Consider the following 15,863-nt stretch of genomic DNA (forward strand, 5'->3'; position numbering starts at 1 on the left):
GCCTCCTCCTCCTGACCTCTCAATTTTAGAAATCCCTGAGATTTATTCTCTTACATCTCTTTTATTTATACTCATTCTTAAGATGATCTCATCTAGTTCCATAATGTTAATACCTTTTAATTGATAGAAGCGAAATTGACACTTTGAGACGCAATGATTTTGGACAGCCCTTGTCTCAACTGTTGAGGAACATTTTTTTTTTATACTATTTGTTGAACTCTTTACTTAGTGTAGGGTTGATCTTATATGTATAAGGTTAATTGAAAATAGATCCTAGGGGCCGGTGCTGTAGCATAGTAGGTAAAGCTACCACCCGTAGTGCCGGCGTCCCTTATGCATGAGGTTCGAGTCCCGGCTGCTCCACTTCCTGTCCAGCTCTCTGCTATGGCAGTAGGAGATGGCTCAGGTCCTTGAACCCCTGCACCCACATGGGAGACCGGGAAGAAGCTCCTGGCTCCTGGCTTTGGATCGCTGCAGCTCCAGCCATTGTGGCCAACTGGGGATTGAACCATCTGATGGAAGACCTCTCTCTGCCTCTCCTTCTCTATCTCTGTAAATCTGACTTTCAAATAAAATAAATAAATCTTTAAAAAAAAATAAAATAGACCTTAGTAAAAAAATAAAAAATGGAGGAGGAAGAAGGGTAGGAATGCAGGTGGGTACAAGGGTAGGGTGGGATGAATCACTGTTCCTAAATTTGTATATACGAAATGCATGAAGTTTGTATACCTTAAATAAAAGGTTTCTAGGTTAAAAAAAGAAAAAATGTAATACCTTTATCAATTTTTGATCCTTAATTTTCATCTCTAGCCTTAACACCCTCCTAGACTTCAGCCCCACATGCCCAACAACTCATCCAGCATCTGTCTGGATGTCAAATTGGCGTCACACACTGAACAGAGACTTACTCCCTGTCCTTCCTCCCTCCCCCTCCCTTCTTTTCTACATTTTTCTTTGTTATCTTTTAGCTTTTTCTTTTCTACTTCTTGTAATGGGGAATTTCAAACATCCACAAAAGTAGATGGACAACCTGGTATATTGAATCCCATACGCCTAGCACAAAGGTTCAACAATTACTAACTCCTGTCCAATCTTGTTTCCTTGTATCCTCAACACCAGCATCACTTTGAAACCAATCCCAGACTTACTGCATACTTTCAGCTTTTATCTCTAGAAGATAAGCCCTCTGGGGTGGGTGGCGGGTGCAGCAATCAAGATGCTGCGTGAGACACGTGCCTCCCACACTGGAGGCCTGGCTCGAGCCTTGGCTTCACTTCCAATTCCGGCTTCCTGCCAATGCGCACCTGGGCGGGAGCAGGTGCTGGCTTGAGCAGCTGGGCCCCTTCCACCACTGGTAGACTTGGACTGAGTTTCTGGCTCCTGGTTTCATAGCCCAGCCCCAGCACGAGAGTTCTCTGTCTGTTCTCGTTCTCTCTCTCTCTCTCTCTCTCTGAATTTCAAATAAAATAGATTCAAAATGTTTTAAAAGACCAGACCTCATGTCTGAACTTAAACATCAGGCAAGGGGGCTGGCGCTGTGGCTCATTGGGGTTAAAGCCCTGGCCTGAAGCACCAGCATCCCGTAAGGGTACCAGTTCAAGACCTGGCTGCTCCATTTCTGATCCAGCTCTCTGCTATGGCCTGGGAAAGCAGTAGAAGATGACCCAAGTCTCTCTGCCTCTCCATGTCTAATGGCTTCTCATTTCACTGGGAGCAAAATCTGACAGCCTCATACTGGTTGTTAAGTCATGCACTACCTGGCTTCCAGCCCCCTTCCCAGCCCGCCTCCTCCACTGCCCTGTGCCCACTCTGCACGGCCACAGGGTCTCCTTTCTGCTGCTCGACAGCCCTGGCCCTGCTCTGCCAGCAGAGCTGTTCCGCTGCCCGGCTGCATGGTTCTCCCGCGGCTCCCAAGGGTTCTGTTCCTTCCTCACTTCCCCAGCGAGGACCCTTCTCACACCTCTGCGTCTAATAGGCGCTTTGCCCCACACCACCATGCTCTGTCCTCTCATCCTGCTGCCTTCTCTACTGCATTAAACACGTCTGACCTAACGCATGTCAGATGCTCATTCTCACACCACTAGGATGCAAGGCAGGGGCTTGTCTATGTTGTTCACTGTTGCATCCCCAGCATCTAAAGCAGTGGTCCTAAAGCAATTGGTCATCCAATTCCTAGATTAGGTCTGGAGAGCAGACTGGGCAAGAGGGACAGTTTACTGATTGTAGAGTCCCAGGGGACACATGGGGAGGGCTGGGAGAAGGCGAGGAGTGAAGGATGAAGCCAGGGTAACAGGCACCCCTCTGCTTGAGCAGAGCAGGCATTTAGAGTGGTGGCTAAGATGCCCGTGTGCTGGCCGGGAACGCCTGGGCTCATCACCTGCCTGGAGCTCCCGCCCCAGCGTCCTGCGAGGTGGCAGTGATGGCTCAGGGAGTGGGGTCTTGCCACACTTGTGGGAGACCAGGGTTGAGTTTCCAGCTCCTGCCTTCGCCGTCAGCACAGCCCTGGCCATTGCAGGCACCTGGGAGTAGACCAGTGGGTAGGTACTACATCAGTCACTCTAGATCTCTCCCCCTCTCTTTCTCTGCCTCTGAAATTAAAAAGATAAATTTGTGAACACATGGAATTAAAGACAAGTTTATCTTAAAAACAAAGAACAATCTGAGGATGCTGAAGCCATATACAAATAAATAAATATTTTTTAAAAAACAAAACCTTCCTTCCTCATATTCCACAAAACCATGCCTCGGCCAATGTACAGACAAGTCAGGATTCAGTGTTGAGCCACAGCAAGAATATGTATTCCAAAGAGCTGGAAGGGATGCTGATACAAAACGAAGAATTTGAAAGGGAAAAACAAGCTCCCCTGGGTTTCTACGAACACAATCAGGAGAACCCGGAGTGTGCACCGGTCAGATGCCAAACGAAGCTTGGCAAGGCCTTGGAAGCACCCCAGGGAACAGTGGGGTGTCCAGGTGCACATTTCTCAGCACACAGCTCCCCAGCCGGCCAGCCCGATCTCTGCCCCACCGCAGCGTTCAGGCAGGACATTTCAACCACCGGTTCATCATAAACCTAAACAACTGTGCCTTCTCTTTCAGATCACCCGCGGGGACCACCTGCCATGAGAAGTCTGTCTCTTAAAGACAGTCAGCTCCCTCTAGTGGTGGACTCGAGCTCCAGCAGGCAATCTATGCAGGATGGAGACCCAAAGCTGGGGTAGGGGAGTGGAGCCAAGCGGGTGTAGATAGCGGCCTGGAGACGCTTGCCCACCAAAGCCCCCTGCCCGTGCTTACCCCGCGCCCGTGCTCTGGAGTGGACAAACCTTACCAGCTTCTGCTTCCTGTCCTCTCTTTCCTCTCACTCCTCCTCCTTACCCTCTCCCTTGAAATACTATCTATACCTTAGGAAACAAAAGACATACACATGCTTTTAAACTAGTCTGCTTGTTTGGGGGAAATCTAAAAGAAAAACATACATTCAGTGTCTAAGAATAGAACATCCTGCTTTCTTCCAGGTGAATCAGAAGCCCGGCTTGGAGTTTAGGACCCGAGACAGATAATCAGAATTGTACACGTCGCCAGGGTTCCTGCGAAGGCAGTTCCCACATGTAGCCACCCGAGGGCGCGTGTGAGGCGGAGCTGCTGAGTCTCAGGGACTGGCACTGGCCAAGTGCAGTTCCCAGTGCCGCCTCCAGGGGCGCCGTTTCTCCTCAGGGTCAGGCCCAGAGGTTGGTGTGCGATGGGCAGAGGCCCTGCGCTCAGGGGCCGGGTCGGCAGGCGGAGCTGGCCTCATCGCCACTGCGGGCACGGGCTTCGAGAAGCGCTCCGCGGCCCAGCGGTGGCCCCGCCGGGGCCCCGGGGTGGGCGAGCGTTTCCCGCCGCTCGTTAGGAAGGGGAACATCATGATGAAAACAGCACAGGTCTGTGGCTCTGCAGGCCTGAAGCGCGGGCGCCGCCCAGGTTCTGAGCCCTGTTCCGTGGAGCTCTGCCTGGCGCTTCTGTGTTCCCTGGACTTGGCCTTGCAGCCCCGAACAACGAGCGCGCTTAGCCCTAACGGGGTGCAGGGGTGGGGAACCCACACCATGTCCGGATGGGGCGCTGGGAAGGGCGTGTGTTTGAGGTCTCCGCGGAGCGGCGCCTGAGCGCCTGCACCTGGTCCCCCCCCACGCCAGCTGCAGGCGGAGCGTTAACACCTAACAGAACACCAGTGCTCAAGCTGGTGGGACCGGGCCGGGAGCCCCAGAAAGGTGGGCGCGCCCCCGGGGGGCCTGCGACGCAGGTGCTCCGCCGTGCACACAGCGGTGCTGTTGGCCACCCAGGCCAGCGACGTCACAGACGGTGTTTCCCCAGGAATGTTTGCAGACAGACGAGCAAAGACTTACTGCTGGCCCACCAAGAAAATTCCTCCATCAAGAAACTCAGACAGGTAGGCAGACGTTTTGTCCCCGGCGCCCCGCATCACAGTACCGCGTTTCAGACCCAGCTCTGGCTTGGGCGCCTGCGGGGCCAGCCGCCGGCGATGGCTGAACTGGCTGGGTGGCTGCGCCGGGGTGGAAGAACCCGACTGAGTTCCGGGCTCCTGGCTTCCCACCCGCCCAGATCCAGCCAGCTGCAAGCACCTGGGGAGTAAACGAGCAGAAGGGAGCTTTCTCTCTCTTCTCTGTCTCTCCACCCGCCCCCCCCCCCTTTACATAAATGAGTAAGTAAATAAATAAATATTTTGGAAAAGGAACCCAGAGGTAACTTCTCTTAATGCCCTGGAATATATTGTCAGCCGTGCTTATCTCTCAGAGATAAAGGTCTCCAAGCACAAAGCCCATTAACAGGCAAAGGACTACGGTAAATTCTGAGGAATTCCTATCAGTCTGATCATGTTCTCAGACCGTAATGCCAAAAGAATTAGAAATGAGTAACCAAGGGATGGTTTACAAAACATATTACTGGAAATTAATTATATTGAATTTTAAAAGGTGAAAGAGAAAACATAGCAAATTACTAAGTACTTATGGAGCCAATGAAATGGTAATGTATTAATGCTGGTGGGACTCGCAGCAATGGGAAGAGGGATATTTACAACTGTGAAACTCTTCATTTAAGACGCTGGAAAAGAGCAAATTCAAAACCAGGAAGGAAAACATCTCAGGGCAAAAATCAAGGAAGCAGAAAAGGGAAAATGGAAAGGTAAATCTTTGAAACGATTCACGACATAAAATTCTGGCAAGAATGACCAAGGAACCGGGAGAGAAGAAAGCTTGCACATTGGTAAACCATACAATGAAAAAGAAAAACTACAGACACAAGAAAGGTGAAAGAAATAGGGTTATAACAGGAACGCCTTTGAAGCAGCGTTGTCGAAATACCAAACCTAACCTGGCCCACAGTTGCGATTTATCCCAGGAATACAGAGGATGGGGCAGGGTCGTGACACACTGGAGATACAACCACGGAAACTCCAGGAGAATGACCCGACCTCTCCAGAGGGAGGGAAGCAGAGGTTATGGAGGGCGGAAGGTGGATCAGACAAGTGCAATCTGCAGACTTTATTTTTTTATTTTTTTTACAGGCAGAGTGGACAGTGAGAGAGAGAGAGACAGAGAGAAAGGTCTTCCTTTTGCCGTTGGTTCACCCTCCAATGGCCGCCGTGGCCGGTGCGCCGTGGCTGGCGCACCGCGCTGATCCAAAGGCAGGAGCCAGGTGCTTATCCTGGTCTCCCATGGGGTGCAGGGACTAGAACCTGGTGTGCCGGCGCCGCTTATCCTGGTCTCCCATGGGGTGCAGGGACTAGAACTTGGTGTGCCGGCGCCGCTAGGCAGAGGTTTAGTCTATTGAGCCACTGCGTCGGCCCTGCAGACTTTAGATTCTGATTCAAACACACAAGTTGTTTGGGGGGGAAAAAGGACATCCGTGAGACAATTGGAAGTTTAATCACTGATAAGGGGCTTCCTGATAAGGAGGGATTACTTTTACCTGGAGAGAAGACAGCAGCATTGTGGGTAGGTTGCAAAACCAGAATCCTTATCTTTGGAAGATTCCTGCTGGAAGCCTGCAGGTGTCCTGGCACAATGTCTGGGATTTGTATCTGAATAGTTTGCTGGGCAGTATGTGGGGCTGTAGGTGAAACAAGGCTGGCCGTGAGCTGGCAACCATGGAAGCACAGAGGGTCCATTAAAATCTACTTGTGGGTGTGTCTGAAACTTTCCATAATAAAAGTTTTCAAAGTATAATGGACAGCTATATGCTAAATGTGAAAGTCTAGACGTTACTGATAAATTCCTGGGGAAATATGAAATGCCAAGATATGAATATTAGACTGACAAGCCTCCTAGAAATTGAAAAGATCATCATAGTTTCTCTTCCTAAAACCCCAGGCCCACCTAGGTTTTTTTTTTTTTTTTTTTTTTTTGTAAAGACTTATTTCCTTATCTGAAAATCAGAGTTATGGAGAGAAAGAGCCAGGGAGACAAAGAGATCTTCCATCTGCTAGTCCATTCCCCAAGTGGCAACAGCAGTCAGGGCTGTGCCAGGCAAAAGCCAGACGCCAGGAGCTTCACCCGGGTCTCCCACTTATGTGGCAGGGGCTCACCACTGGGGACATCTTGTGCTACTATTTCCAGTCTGTTATCAGAGAGCTGTACAGGAATTGGAGCAACTGGGACAGGAACCGGCGCCCATATGGGAATGCCAGGAGCCTGGGGCCGCGCTCCAGCATTTGCGGTCATTTGGGGAATGAATCAGCAGATGGAAATTCTCTTTGTTTGTCTGTCTTTCTGTCTGTCTCTTTGTAACTCTGCCTTTCAAAAAATTAAAGAAATCTTAAAAAAAAAAAAAAAAGCTCAGCTTTTTTTGTGAACTAATGTAATCTTGATTGAAAGCAAGATTAGTACAATACAAAGACAAAAAGCATGGGTTTGTTGCTCTTACAAATGAGGCTGAAAAATACTAAATAAAATATCAGCTGGACTGGGGCCGGCACTGTGGCATAGCGGGTAAAAGCCTCTGCCTGCAGCGCCGGCATCCCATATGGGCGCCGGTTCGAGTCGTGGTTGCTCCTATTTCGATCCAGCTCTCTGCTGTGGCTGGGAAAGCAGTAGAAGATGGACCAAGTCTTTGGGCCACTGCACTCGTGTGGGAGACCTGGAAGAAGCTCCTGGATCCTGGCTTTGGATTGGCCCAGCTCAGGCCAATGTGGCCATTTGGGGAGTGAACACCCAGATGGAAGACATCTTTCTCTCTCTCTCTCTCTCTCTCTCTCTCTCTCTGTAACTCTGTCTTTCAAATAAATAAATCTGTAAAAAAAAATTAGCTGAACTAAAAAGCCAACAACTGTGGCTTAGGTCAGCAGCACAGGAGAGTTTATTGGAGAGTGGTGAACATTACTCATCACAGTAGAGTAAACTAGGAAATGCATGCATTTATTCCAGTAGGTGCGAAAAACCTCACTTGCTAAGGTTTAACAGCTAGTTAAGATTTTACAGCTAAATCTTAGAAGACAAAGTGAGGTCATCTGATGGGTAGAAGCCAAGGAAGCTGCTGAGCACCCTACATTAAAACATAAAAGCACCTCCTCCCCAAAGCAAAGAATTGCCTGGCCCAAAGGGTTGGTGCTGCTGAGGTTGAAAACCATGCTGAACACCTGCAAATCCCCAGCCAGAAAGTACAATAGAATCAAAGGCACAGCGACTAGGAACTGTGTAGGCATTAACTTAAAGAGTTTCCACAACCTCTTTAGAGAACACTTCGAAACTGATAGAACGTTTCATGAATGGACAGAGTATACTTCTTGTGAACATGAGACCAACGCTAACCCTCAAATTGGTAAATCTGTTACCGGAGAAGGCAGGGTTCTTGTCTTCCCGAAAGAAAGAATTCAGGCATGAGACAGAGTAGTGGAAAGCAAAATAGCAAGGTTTATTAGGGTAGGGACATCCGTAGGAACGGATGGGCACCTCTCCAGACAGAACCTGAGAGAGAGTGCCCACTCAGACTGGGGGAGAGCGGGGTTACATGGTTGAGTGGAGAGTACACCTGGGCAGGCCAGGCGGGCGGCTCAGCAGAGAGGCAGAGGGCTGAGCGCGCAGTCTGGTTGAGGCCAGGGGCTTTCAAGGGGATGGGCCTTGCCTCCCCACCTCTGCTCCTCCTGGAACAAAGGACTTTCTGGATGTAAATATGAAAAATTCCTGTCTGACTTTTCCCCCTGAAGTTATCAGACAGGGGGAAGCCTGGCTGGTGTCACCCGGCCTTAGAGGAGCCTTAGAGGAAGGATGGTTATCGGGTAGAAGGGGCAGGGCGTTTGAAGTGCAGATACTGGGCTGCACCTGGAAGGTTATCTGGATGACTTTGAGATGTGGATGCTGGACCTAGATGTCAACTCCTTAGGCCTTTGTCACACACACACAAGCTCATTTCTGACTTCCTACCTAACAAATCCATTGCAACCCTAAACAAAACTTAAGCTGATTTTTTTTAGGTGATGATATTAACTTACTCTAAATTTTAGATGGAAGGATAAAGGACTGGAAATAGCTGTCGGCTTTGGAAAAGTAAAGGAGAGACTAACACTGCTAGATACCACCAAGCCTTGGTGGTAGAAACAGTATGAGAACAAACAAAACAGATTAACTGGACAGAGAGGAACACTGAGAAGCAAACCCTAGCAGACATTCTGTATTTCAGAAAAAGTGTCCCAAGCCAATAAGAAAAGACCTAATAACTCATTAAGAACTTGAAAAAAAAAAAAATTGGACCTTACCTAAAACAGAAGGATGGACTCCTTAAGGGTTTTATTAATCCTTTAAAATAAAACAAAAAGAAACCATATAAATAAAATTAATGGAAGATCACATTAGTGGCTTGAGAGAGAGAGGTCACAAATACAAACCATAAAGAAAGAAGATGGTGAATTTGATTATAGCAAAGGATGGATTCCTGCCCAGCAAAGGACACCATGAGGCAAATGAACAGGTCAGGGGACAGCACATGGGGTAGCTACAGCCAACAGGACCGATGCCTGGGTTGAAAGTCCGTAATGAATATGAAAAGGCAGTTAAGTGAAATCCAGAGAGCTAAGAAACATGAGGGGTGCTCAGAGCCATAGTAATCAGAGCAATGCAAATTAGAGCGACCACGAAAATCTCACTTCGCCCTCGGCAGAGGACCTACGATTCGAAAGCTGGATAATGCGAGGCGTTAGCAGGGATTTGCTGCTCTTGGAATCCAGGGCCGCGGCAGCCTTTCAGGGAGGTAATCTGGTCGTTGGGGCGGTCAGAGGCATTGAGTGCTCACCCTGCGATCCAGGCCCCTGCTCCAGGGCAGGTGCCCAGGGAGATTATCACAAAGACGATTAAGGAGATGTGTGGGAAGATCCTCTTTGCCGTGATGTTTGTGCAGCTGGAGTTGAGTCACGCACACATCCACCGCGGAGAGAACGGGTGGAAGAGCACGCGTGCACACAGTGGGATACTGGGCGGCAGCTGGCAGTGATGGATCCCATGGACACCAGCAGCATCCGTGGTCTTTAAAAGCATGGTGCTTATAGGGGAGGAAAATGAGACTTTGAGCCAAGAGCAGTCTGTACATTTCAGAAAGCATGCATGCAAGGACCATAGTACAAATGCTTCATAAAAACACAGACAAAAAAAGTCACCCACCAAACGCAGTAACAGGGGCGTCCAATTCTAAGTGGAGAATGGAAACAAAAGGAACAAGGAGATTTGAAAAAGCAAGCAGGGTTTATGAAAAGTGGAGTGAGCACAGCTAAGGGCATTCTTGCCTTCTGCACCTCGGGCCCAAACTCAAGGAAACAAAGCAAGCAAGCAAGAAAACCAAGAGGCTCGGCAGACCCTGGAAAAGCAAAGAACCCGAAAGAGTTTTCCCTGTGCTGAGGGACCCGAGGAAGGGGGCACCCTGAGGGAAAGCCTTGAGCATGCAAAACCCAGGGTTTGGAGGGCCTCGTACTGGAGGAACCCTTCCTAAATCAGCTTCTAAACATAGTGGGAACTAAGGGTCTGTCCCCTCGGGAGCCCCCGGTGGGAAGTGGGAGAGCAGCTCTTCCCTGAGGCTGCGAGGCGGGGTGTGTGTGTGTGTGTGTGTGGCACCAGCAAGGCCCTGAGCAGCAGCCTGGGTGAGGCTGGCCCAGCAGATTTCGGGCTCCCAGGCTCCCTGAAGGGTTGGTAACCCAAGGGGAGCCGCTGTGGCCTCCCCCAAAGCTCAGTGATGCAGGGAGGCGTTTGGGGGAACTTGTTACACCTCCTTTGTCAAGATGGTCCCATTTTTTAAAACAAAAAATGGGCTCAGAATATACTGTGTTGTAACACACTTTTGGCATAAAGCCACATATTGTCACTATTTTCTGTATTATTGAATATTCTTCCATGACACTGTTAACTTATTATCTAACACAATGTGACTGTCTTAGAGGGCGCACACCTGTTACTTTGTTAACTGCTCAGACCCACGTCACCCCACTCTTTTCCATATCCTATTTCCGGGGTTCCCTTTGCTCACTTCCTGCCAGGCTCAGCCAATGGGAAACACTGCAGAAAATTCGAGGGTAGAGAAGAGAGAGAGAGAGAAACAGGAACATGTCTATATCCCCCACCAGCTGTGGCTCCAATTCCTTCCTCTCTCCCCAACTTTTGGATTCTGACCCAGCCAGTGATGTAGGAGTGGCTCTCCTTGATGGTGCTAATCACTGGCTTGCTTCTCTGTACTGTTGGCCTTCTCAGTTCTTCCCCTACCTGTGTCATCAAGTCACTGTATTAAACATGTTTACAGTGCCAGAGTGGATTGTGTGCCTGACTGGACGCTGATACAGGGTGGGTGGACCCAGTACATAGTCTCTCTTTTTAGCTATTACAAGTCACACAATGGCTAAATCTTAGTCCTTACATGTATTTCAAGGTGTACTCCACATAGAATGAAACTATGTGTATTTCTTTAGCACAAATTTCTAGAAAATTACACAAAACCAGCTTTTGATGCATATTACTCTTTCCTCCTCCAAATGGGTTGTACCCACTTACAGTTCTACCATAGCATAGGAGAATGTTCCCAGCATCTCACCAGTCTGATACCGGAAAAAATACAGGGTCAAATTTTAATTTCCTCTTTACTCAGTGGTTCTCTGTATTAGCCTTTTAGCCTTGGTCTCCTTCCTCCCTCAGCTGTCATGAAGCAGAGCCATAGGAACACCAAAGGGTACCACTAGGGACTTTTGAGATATTCCCCAGATTTTTGCTTTGCCTACTGAGAGAGGAGAGGTTAGTAGAGCAGACAGAGGCAAGTGCCTTTTTTTTTTTTTTAAAAGGATTTGTTTATTTGAAAGGGTTACACAGAGAGGGAGAGACAAGTCTTCTATCTGCTGGTTCACTCTCCAAATGGCTTTAATGACCAGGGTTGGTCCAAGCCTGAGCCAGGAGCCAGGAACTCCATCCAGGTCTCAAACATGGGTAGTAGGGTCCCAAGTACTTGGGCCATCTTCTGCTGCCTTCCCAGGCATATTAACAGGGAGCTGGATTGGAAATGGAACAGCTGGGACTTGAATCGGTGCTCTCATGGGATGCCAGTGTCACAGGTAACAGCTTAGCCCAGGGTGCCTCAGTGCCTGTCCCAAGATGAGTGCTTTGTGGATGTTCACACAAGGGTTATCTGTACTGAATGTGAACCAAGTCTGCCTGTAGAGATCCTGGCTTATGCCACGTGCCAGCCAGGCTGCTGAGCAGCAGGCCGAGGACCGGCCATGGTTTCTGAGTGATGACATCCAGGGGCTCGAGGACAGCACAGGTCCACTGTGATGGGGTTTCTGGGAAGGCCAAGGTCTGGGATCAGGTGGTCTTAGCCACGTGCCTGTCAGACCCACATGGGTGGCCCCTGAATCTGGGGGCCCACAGCACAGATTCAACCAACCACGGGTCAGAAGTATCTGAAAAAAATCGAGTCTGTGGTGAATATTCAGAGACTCCCCCCACCCCAATATTATTCCCTAAACAATACTGCATAATATTTACATAGCATTAGGTATTGTAAGTAATCTTGAGATGATTTAAGGTACATGAGAATATTGTGTAAATTATAGGCAAATGCTGCACCATTTTATAAAGAACTTGAGTATCTACAATTTCTGGTATCCATAGTAAGTCCTGGAACCAATCTGTGGATAGCACAAGATGGCATACATTAAAAATCAGGGCACTCATAAATGATTCATCAAACTGGCCAGGAAGTATTTAAAAAAAAAAAAAACACATATATTTATTTGAAAGAGTTACAGAGAGGCAGAGGCAGAGAAAGAGTCTGTCTTCCATCTGTAGGTTCACTCCCCAATGGCCACAATAACTGGAACTATGCCTATCCAAAGCCAGGAACCTGGAGCTTCTTCCCAGTCTCCCACATGGTGCAGGGGCCCAGAACTTGGGCTATCCTCTACTGCCATCCCAGGCCATAGCAGAGAGCTGGATCGGAAGAGGAACAGCCGGGACTAGAACTGGCGCCCATATGGGATGCTGGTGCTGCAGGGGGCAGCTTTCCCTCAGCACCAGCTCTGGAAGTATGGTTATGCCCCCGAAATAAACATACTCTTGAAAGTGTCCAAGAATCACACACTATTTTGAAAAATGTTAAAATTTATTAATAATAGTTAACATCACATAGTTAATTCAACTAGTTCTTTATTGTACATGACAACATCTTCACTAGACTGAGTGCTCAAGGATTTGAGAGGATGCGCTTGTCAGCACACCCCAAAGACTGAGACCCACTGTATTTACACCAAGCAAAGCAGCAGCAGCAGCTAGGAGCTGTCACCCAAACGCTGGGAACACAAACATTTTTAAAATGCATTTCCATCATTCCTTTTTAGAAACCAACAACACATCTTTAATAGTTACACATGCTTCCCGACTACCTTTAAGAAATGTGCCATTTCACAGATGATGTCTAATTTTCAAGTTTAAGTTGAAATTCATCTCTATTTCATAGGTACCTTTTTGTGACCCACAAACCTGCAGGTGGCTTTCGGCTTTCATTAGAGAGGGAGGCGCCCACATTCTGGTTCAATTGGTGCAGATGGGAACAGCAGAGGAGCTACCCCAGACAAAGGGAGCCTGGAACAAATGAGAAGGAACTGGCCCATTCCTTCTGAGCTTCCCAGGAGGCTGGAGAGTTTTCACTTATTTTTTACTTTGCTTTGTTAAAAAGTGACAATCAAGCCTTGTTTGTAGTACAAGTTTGGAAAATGTGCAAAAAGCAGGTGCAGTTGAGTCTATCCTTCAAATTCCCGTTCCAACCTTCGCATTTTATTTAGTAGTGTTACGAGGCCATTCTCTATATCACATGTGTCCAGGTTTACTTTGTTTTGTTTTTAAAGATTTATTTATCTGAAAGGCAGAGTTTTAAAGACAGAAGGAGAGACAGAGAGAAAGAGAGACATCTTCCACCCACTGGGCTCACTCCCCAAATGGCCACAATGGCTGGGTTGGGCCAGGTTGAAGTCCAGAGGCAGGAGCTTCCTCTGGGTCTCCCATGTAGGTGGCAGAGATCCGAGCACTGGGGCCATCTTCCACTGCTTTCCCAGGTGCATTAGCCTGGAGCTAGATTGCAAGTGGAGCAGCTGGGGCTTGAGTTGGTGCCCATATGGGATGCCGGCAGTCTCACCCCACTAAGCCACAGCTCTGGCCCCTACGTGTGTCCAGGTTGAATGGCTGTGGTTGTGCATATCTGGGGGCAGAAATGGGCCTTGGGGGTTCAGAATTAATCACACTCTGTAAGAATAGGGTAGGGAAGCTTTTATAACACTGCCATCCCTCCCAACAGTTTGAAATAAATACTGTGTATAAAACACAAAAACGGTCAGCACACCAATGCCAGTTCAGCCTAAGAAAGCACATGGATGCTTCCTGCAAAACATTCACTAAACAAACCCAAGGTGTCATTTTCTAGGAGGGCACTAATACATTGACAACAAATGTCCCTGAGGTTTTGTTTGGTTATTTAATTGCTTCGTTTTGGTTTGATGATTAGATAGCGATTTTTACACATTTTTGGTGGCTTCCTTCATCTTCTCAGAACTCTGAAGTACCGTGAGTGCTCACTGCCCTAAAAAGAGAATAAAGATGTCTACACAATGAGTCCATGTGAAATGAATCCTTTGGTTTCCTTGTTGCACCAGGAGAGTCTCTAGACAGAGCAGCAATTGCTGTGGTTCCTTCTCCAAGCCACAGGCCCAACTCCTGTCCCTGTCCCTGCCTTCCAAATGTTCCTAAGCCTACAGGGAAGGAAGTGATAGACGGCGGCTGCTTTGCCATTCACTCACCCAGGAGAGGCTTCCCTTCTCTTCCGGCAGGTGAACGAGGTATTTCTAGTAACTCTGTCAGTACTGTCACCTTCCATCCTTAACTACACTAATCTACTTATGAGGCCAAGTCCACGGAGACTCTGCAGTTCTATATACATAACAAATTAACATATAAATACATTACATACAATTGACCATTACATGTCAACATGAAACAGACCTACTTCATCAACTAAATAAATTTCAAACATAAATTAAAATGAAAATACAGTGTTTTCACTTTTACAGGAAAAACAATCTTAAAAACAAACCGAAATGCTCTCCCTCCCGCAGAGGTCCACTGTTCATGGATGATCCATGCACCTGCATTGAGCCCAGGTGCAAGAAGTATCGATTCCTGGCTTTGGTTTCATTGCCCAGACATGGGATTCTTGATTCCAGGGAGAGCAAATGCTGGAATCCACAGGGCAAACACATATAGATGAGGTTGAAGAGCGGCTGCCCCGTGGAAACCCGTTCCCTCCACTGCCACCTCTCCTTCTACCCCCCAGTTGTCTGCAGGAGAATCAGGCTCACTTGGATGAGACCACCCAGGTCTCTGATGGGAGAAACGGGATCAGCAGGACCCACGCTGGGGGCTGCTCTTCACAGAGAACGCTACGTTCAGGCTCCATGATGAATAGCTCTCTCCATCGGCATCCCTATCCTTTGGAATCTATAGGGATGTGGAATACGATCAGGGGTATTATTACTAAGAGTTAATTTCTTTTTCTAGTTTTAAGAGAACCGATGGAGCTGGTTGTGACCGGTGTGGACAAATTCTTACTCCAACGTGTATGTATCGGAGAAGGGCCAAGGCTGAGGTACCGAACTCTACAGTGAGTAATTACAGAGACAAAACCCAGTCCAATGGGATCCTCTCTGCCAAGGGGTTGGTCTCTGGCACAAGGGGTGATGCTTTATGATTTAAAACCAGGGAGGGAGGAACCAGAAGTCCCTTGTGATGCCAGGGGTCCTATCGCTGTCCGGCTTCGCGGATGCGGCAGGCCACGGCCGTGATGAGAGCCGCCCCCTTGCCACTGCCATCCTCTGACTCCAGGAAGGACACGTCACATTTCGGAGCCAGTTCCTTCACTGTCTCGTGCATGACTTTGGCAAAGCTGGAAGACACAGGAGAAAAGCCCCTTAGTCGGGACGGATTTGTGTCCTCAGAGATGAGACCCTAGGAAGTGACCCTGGAGACCCAGCAGTGACTATAGAGAAGGATGACAGCTACAATGCAGGAAACATTTATTACCTGTTACCTACCAGAAAACAGGGGCTTGGGGATGCTAGCACTATGCTCAAGTTCTATATCACAGTGGGCAGTTGAGGGGACTAGGACTCACCTTTGGGACAAATGTCAGAGATTCTGGCAAATTATGCCCTGAAAACTCATCAGTGAAAGAACAGTTCAACAGTCAGAGAAGCCACGAGCATGCCCTGCGGAAGTGCAGAGCTCATTCCAAAACTCAGCAGGGCATATAATTTTATATTTTCCAAGGGCACTGCCTCACATCAAACCACATCCACT

General features: G+C 48.3%; 1 protein-coding gene across 4 annotated transcripts in view; it reads right to left on the reverse strand.

Annotated features, from left to right (window-relative positions):
• Nucleotides 1–12,602: 12,602 nt before the first annotated feature.
• The window catches only part of HK2 (hexokinase 2), a 61,843-nt gene continuing 58,582 nt past the window's right edge, over nt 12,603–15,863 (reverse strand). For all 4 annotated transcript variants that reach the window (XM_002709709.6, XM_089326225.1, XM_089326226.1 and 1 more), the window contains exon 18: nt 12,603–15,450. In XM_002709709.6, the coding sequence (XP_002709755.1) occupies nt 15,306–15,450 (145 nt within the window). In that variant the 3' untranslated portion in view covers nt 12,603–15,305. The remainder of the gene's footprint in view (nt 15,451–15,863) is intronic.

The sequence above is a fragment of the Oryctolagus cuniculus genome, chromosome 2 (genome assembly GCF_051225735.1).
Source record: "Oryctolagus cuniculus isolate XC-2025 breed Fujian yellow rabbit chromosome 2, ASM5122573v1, whole genome shotgun sequence".
NCBI classification, from domain to species: Eukaryota; Metazoa; Chordata; class Mammalia; order Lagomorpha; family Leporidae; genus Oryctolagus; species Oryctolagus cuniculus.